At 43.9% G+C, this 6,207-nt stretch overlaps 1 protein-coding gene across 1 annotated transcript in view; it reads right to left on the bottom strand.

Moving 5' to 3' along the window:
• Nucleotides 1-612: 612 nt before the first annotated feature.
• The window catches only part of nbas (NBAS subunit of NRZ tethering complex), a 180,097-nt gene continuing 174,502 nt past the window's right edge, over nucleotides 613-6,207 (bottom strand). The window contains exon 52 of the mRNA XM_062550682.1: nucleotides 613-1,598. Coding sequence (XP_062406666.1) covers nucleotides 1,323-1,598 — 276 coding nt within the window. The 3' untranslated portion in view covers nucleotides 613-1,322. The remainder of the gene's footprint in view (nucleotides 1,599-6,207) is intronic.

Here is a 6,207-nt window from a genome sequence, read left to right as displayed (position 1 = left end):
TCAAAAGACGGCAGAAATATTAAATCGCTTTATGACGCTCTTAGCCTGTGTGAAAAGCAGATATTTGTTGAAACTGTAGAGCGATTTCTCATAATGACTAGAGTGGTCAGTAACCTCTCGTAACCTTGAAGAAGCCTGAGCGTAATGTGAAGTAAGCACAGGTCTCCTGTTATCGCAGTCTCCAGTAAATGCAGATAAAGATAAGTAATTAGAGCGACTGATGGAGATAAAAAAAATAAGGCCTATTTAAACACTGAAGATAAGTAATTGAAGAGAAAAAAAAAACAGAAACTATTGTACTGTAGCGCTAGGTGGAAGTTATGTTGTAATAGAGTCATATGATATCCATATGATAATTAAGTGTTACGAGGTGTATAATTGGACAAGCACATGTGTGCACGTGCGCGCACACACACCATCAATTTTCTCCAGTTTGTGAGCCTCAGTTCCTCTGTGTGTGTGTGTGTGTGTGTCTGTGTGTAAGGCTTTTCTTGGCAATAGGTAAAGCCCACACATTCTTTAAAGTAGAGCTCTCTCACAGCTCATGATAATTATGATTCACACAGATTATCCCTTCCAGCAGAAGAACCAAAGAAACAAACTTACAATAGGTTGTTCCCCACCAACTTTATTCTGAACTTTATTCAAACCAAGACAAGATCATCTACATAGGAACCATTCATCACACCAAAAAGGCTGAGAACTGAAGCAGATACTCAAACATATCATAAAGTCTACAATGTCAACAATAAAATAAACAAATATGGCCAAACTTCCTATCTTGATTAATGACAAAAACGTTCTCTTTAGTTAAACCCACAATTATGTCAAACATCCCAAAAGACTTTTGTTCATTTGAACTAGATCCTGTTTGTCTCAGAAGCATACAAAAAAAGACAACAATAGAAAAAACATACTAAGAACATGATTATTTATTAATATAATTAATGATAGATTGAGGTGGATTGTAATCATGACACTTGAGGTTTAATATTTCTTTCAGTCAGTATTTCCCTTTCTCACTATGGCGGTCTCAATCTTACACACTCACACATGCGTGCGCACACACGCACACGCACACACACACACACACAGGAAATCAGGTGTACACACACACCTAGCCGGCTTTATCAAACCATGTGTGTGTGTGTGACACTTCCACAGTTGCACCCCCTCCCCTCTCCACAAAACTGTCTATGTATTTGCTCTGCGGTGACATCTTCATCTAAACTGGGTTAGTGTGTTAGAGTGTTTTCCAAAAAGGCAAAGCTTCCATGCAAGTTTTGTGTTGGGTGTAAGACACAAACACACACCTCCATCTCTCACAGCCACTGGCGGATGACGGAGAGTGCAGAGCTGAAGGTGAGCTGTCCTGGATGAGTCCCACGGTAGGCCAGAAGCAGGGAGCCGGCCTGAGCCGTGTGGCCGGCCTGGGAGAGCTCCCGGGCGGACGCCTCCACGTCCCAGCCCCCCTCCTGGTGGTTGGTCAGCAGGTGGGACACCAGGCGCGGGTAGTAGGCCGTCTCCACACAGCCAATCAGCAGGCCAGCGGTCAACAGCAGAGACAGCAGCTCCGAGTCACATTTAGTGTCGTCCATCTGGGAGAGGAGAGAGAGAGAGAGAGAGAGAGAGAGAGAGAGAGAGAGAGAGAGAGAGAGAGAGAGATTTAACACCCATTTGTTAAACCAATTAGGATAATTAAATTACTGCAAAACAGTGAGATCCACATGTATTGCATCCTCAAACTAAAAACACTCAGAAGAGAGAGAGAGAGAGAGAGAGAGAGAGAGAGAAATGAGTTGAGTAGATGGCTAATGACGTATCTAGACACACACACACAATTTCTCTCTCAGTCACTGAAGGCAAATGCACAGACTGACCCCTGCTGACACAGGATGGAGAACCCTACATCAGCCCTGGCAGATATTCTCTCTCTCTCTCTCTCTCTCTCTTTCTCTCCCTCTCCCTCTCCCTCTACTTCTGGCTAAAGGGGGCCAGGGATTGGTCCACCTGACCAGTAAGGTTAAGGCCATGAGATTGCAGTCCACCCAGAAGCTTCTATACGGGATTGATTTACCATGGGTGGAGTTTGGGCTGGCAATGCTGAGGGCCAGGACGGAGAGGCAGTGGGACCGACAGCTGTTCCTGGTGCCACACACTGTCACTGCTCAGACAGAGCTAAGGAGCTTCTACAGCTCAGTGTTTGACGCCTGGGGACACTTTACAGTGTCTCGTTCGGAGCATTATGGCCTCAAAGAACCCTTGTTCCGTAATGCTTTTCGGAAAGCGGAATGCGATGTATCAAGCAACATTGTGCCTCTTTTCGTTGGGGCAAAAATAACAACACTTGGCCACCTGCTGGACCTCCCCAATAAACGCTGGCGCTCTGTCCGTGACCTGGTGGCCTCTCTGGGCTGCAGGTCGGAAAGGGTGGTAGAGGGCATATTGAGAGGCCTCAAGGCGGGTCTTCCTGACTGTCTATTGGGTTTCATTAATTATGTTCATGACGAGGCCTTTTGAGGTTCCTTTTCCGGACCTTCGCATCAGCCCCAATAGCCCTGCGTTCGTCTCTACGGGGTCACTGCTTTCTTTTAAGGGGATGCTTGAGCTACATTTTACATCAAGTGGACAGGAAAATGTTGTATAATGCCATTGTGAAATCTGTTCATGGGAATGTACTCAAGGGAAGGGTGGACACAAAATGGAGGGGCAAATGAAGATCGTTTGCCATCAGAGGTAGTGTACAGGCCCCCCATACCAAAAAGGTCTGGGGGACTTTAGTGGCGGGTACTTCATTGTGTCATGGCCACAAAGGTCTTTGTTGTTAAGTTAAGACATGATCTCTCACCCTTATGTAGTGTCTGCAATGTACCTGACTCAGTGTTCCATGTTTTTTTTGTGATTGTTTGAAATTGTTGTCCCTGTTTCAGCTGTTGGGAGGAGTGTGCCAAAGGTTGGGGTTCACTTTCTCGAAAGACCTGTTTATTTTTGGGGTGCATTACTCGAAAAACAAGAAGGAACTGTGCACCTTCACAAACTTCTTGCTTGGCCAAGCGAAACTGGCCATATGGAAGGGCAATCGGCTGGAGGAAGAGGGGCAGTTTGTTAACCTTGTGGACATGTTTAAAGCTTTGGTGGAATCAAGGGTTAGGGTTGAACATGCTTTTTTCAAAGTTTCAGACAATATGATGCTTTTCTCACAGAAATGGTGCATTGACAAGGGTCTGATCTCCCTTGCGAATGGGACCCTGGCATTTATGTGGTAATATAGGGGGTTATGCTGTGGTGGGTTTTTAAGGTGTTTTTGAGCCATGGATGGTTCAATAAAAGGGGTTTTAAAAGTCAAAAAAGTCTCTCTCTCTCTCTCACACACGCTCTCTGTCTCACATACACACACACACACACACACACACACACACACACACACACACACACACACACACACACACACACACACACACACACACACACACACACACACACACACACACACACACACACACACACACACACACACACACACACACACACACACACCTATTCGCTACAGAAGTAATATGCTCATGTTAACAGTAGCACACACTGGCAACAAGTCATCTAATACTACAGCGGTACCCTGTCAAAACAAACTGTGCTGTTTCCTTGACAACCATTCATTCATTAAACATATCCATCAAGGCTAAAGCAGATCTCCACGGCTGACAGGAAAAATACTGATAAAAACCTGAGAGTCCTGAGAGCCTGCTATTGGTTTAACATACGTATAGCCATGTAATGTCATTCACTTCAAATTGACTCTAATTAAATCTAATTACAACTCTAATCACCTCACAACCTCAATGAGTACATTAAAGAAAGGACATACTCTGCTGTGTCACATCATAGCAATCGAAGTTCTGCAGACATAAACACACACGCACACGCACACACACACACACAAAATACACAAACAGGCCAAACATGCATTCTTTCATGCACACAGAAAAACAAACACGCACACATGCTTCCATCTGCACACATGAAAATGCACTCATGTGGGCATACACGCACATGTACTTGCACACACACACACACACAAACGGACGCACGCGCACATGCACACACATACATCCAGAAAAAGGCTGTAAACCCCTGCTTTTATTTCTCACACACTCCAAGCCAGCCTCCACCCGTCTGTCTATAAATAATTTAGTGCAGCACTAAAAGGAATCATAAAACGAGATGACCACAGCGAGTAGGGGCCTGAGGTCTGAGTGTGTGTGTGTGAGTGCGGTGAGTGTGACCATGCTTGGCTCAGCGAGCTGGAAAAATTCAATTATGTGCTAAATTTGGTTTAAGACGTGTCGACAGAAGGAGATATGATGTCCTTGATGTGTGTGTGTGTGTGTGTGTGTGTGTGTGTGTGTATACGTAGCCTATATGAAAAGTTTCATAGGAAGGGACAACTGACACATGGCTAATAAGACACACACACACACACACACACACACCCACACCCACACTCGCAGTCAAGAGAGCGCAAGAAAATTAAAATGACAGGTCCGTCATTCTTCTTGATAATGAGATATGGGGGGGGGGCATGAGGTGACTTGACAAGGGGGGGGGGGGGGGGGGGTGTGAAGCAATGAAGAAGTGAAGTGTAATTACAAGCATAGCTTTGAGAGGAGTCTGCTTAGATAAAGAGCATTTGATGATAGTCGGTGTGTGTGTGTGTGTGTGTGTGTGTGTGTATGCATGCTGCCTGAGGTAGAGTAAGAGAGGAAAAGAAAGAAATGTGTGTGTGTGTGTGTGTGTGTGTGTGTGTGTGTGAAAAAGTGTGTGTATGTGAGAGAGTGCGTATTAGACCATATTGGAGAACAGATTGCCTGATTGCTGTATTGACAGAGTTTAAAGTGTTTCATCAAATGTGTGATACTCTTTTCAGTCAACTTCAAAAGCATCCTCTGATTCACGCACGCACACACACACACACACACACACACACACACACACACACACACACACACACACACACACACACACACACACAAAGACACACACAAAGACACACACAAAGACACACACACAGACACACACACACACACACACACACACACACACACACACACACACACACACACACACACACTGTACTGAAATGTTTTCTGGGACACAGTGTAATGACATGTTTTACGAGCCTTCCAGCATGGCAACTCCTCTGTTACAGTACATCCCTTCATCCTCTCCATTCTCTCTTCTTCTTCCACACCTCCTCTCCTCTCTCTCTATCCTCCTCTCCCCTGGTATCCATGCCCCTCTTTCTATTCCACCATTTATATTGCTATTTATCACTTTCATTATAATTTCTCTCGATGTAAAAGTATGTATCTATTACAGATAGTGTTTAAAATGGGCCCCTGCCACTTGCCAAATGTGAGTTAAAAAAAACACTGGCGTGGTTTCTAACAAGTTTACTTCAACTGCTAACTTTCATCGCCGCAACAGAGTTCCCAGACTTTTGTGTTAACTTTCAGAGCTGCAAGAGAGAGTTCTCAGACTCTGTTTATATGGAAAACAGCTGTGATGAATTAGCTGGAGCCAGCCAGCATGCTAGTTAACAGTGACATTAGTCATCAGATTAACGTAATGCCGTTTAGCGAATGCATTTATTCAGGAGAGCTCAAGGTGGTTTGATTTTAATGTCACCAAAGTGATAAATAACATCTGGTGTTTCAGAAAAATTGTTTCCGTGTCCTTTAGCAAGTTACAGGTATTGAACATGGTGTCACCTGAGTGTTCTGACTAGTCTTTTATAGAAGAAAGAAGAGGGGGTAAGTAGTAGTAAGTTGGAGAAACGAGGGGCTTAACTGTCCCAATTTATTTGCGTGTTCAATTACGTCCAATATGTTGGGCTCTTGATGTTGATCCAGTTAGTTGCACATGCTTTGGACATATTGATTTGCATTCTCTGACAGTCAACAGTCATGTCAAGTGCGTGGAGGAAGAACCTACTGCACTAAATAAGTGAAACAAGCAACTATGGTAGCTTAAAGTAGCCTATGCATCTCAAGCTGAACCCAGAACTAAAAGAGCACGGGGACAGGGCAGCAACATGGATTTAGATTAAGTCTATATCTTTTTAATAATGACAGTTTTGTAGATGGTAAAGAAATATATATATATATATATATATATATATATGTATATGTGTGATATATATGCTATTTG

This window comes from Sardina pilchardus, chromosome 12 (genome assembly GCF_963854185.1).
Source record: "Sardina pilchardus chromosome 12, fSarPil1.1, whole genome shotgun sequence".
Lineage (NCBI taxonomy): Eukaryota > Metazoa > Chordata > Actinopteri > Clupeiformes > Clupeidae > Sardina > Sardina pilchardus.
The sequence above is the reverse complement of the archived record's forward strand: the minus strand, read 5'-3'. Positions and strand labels throughout refer to the sequence as shown.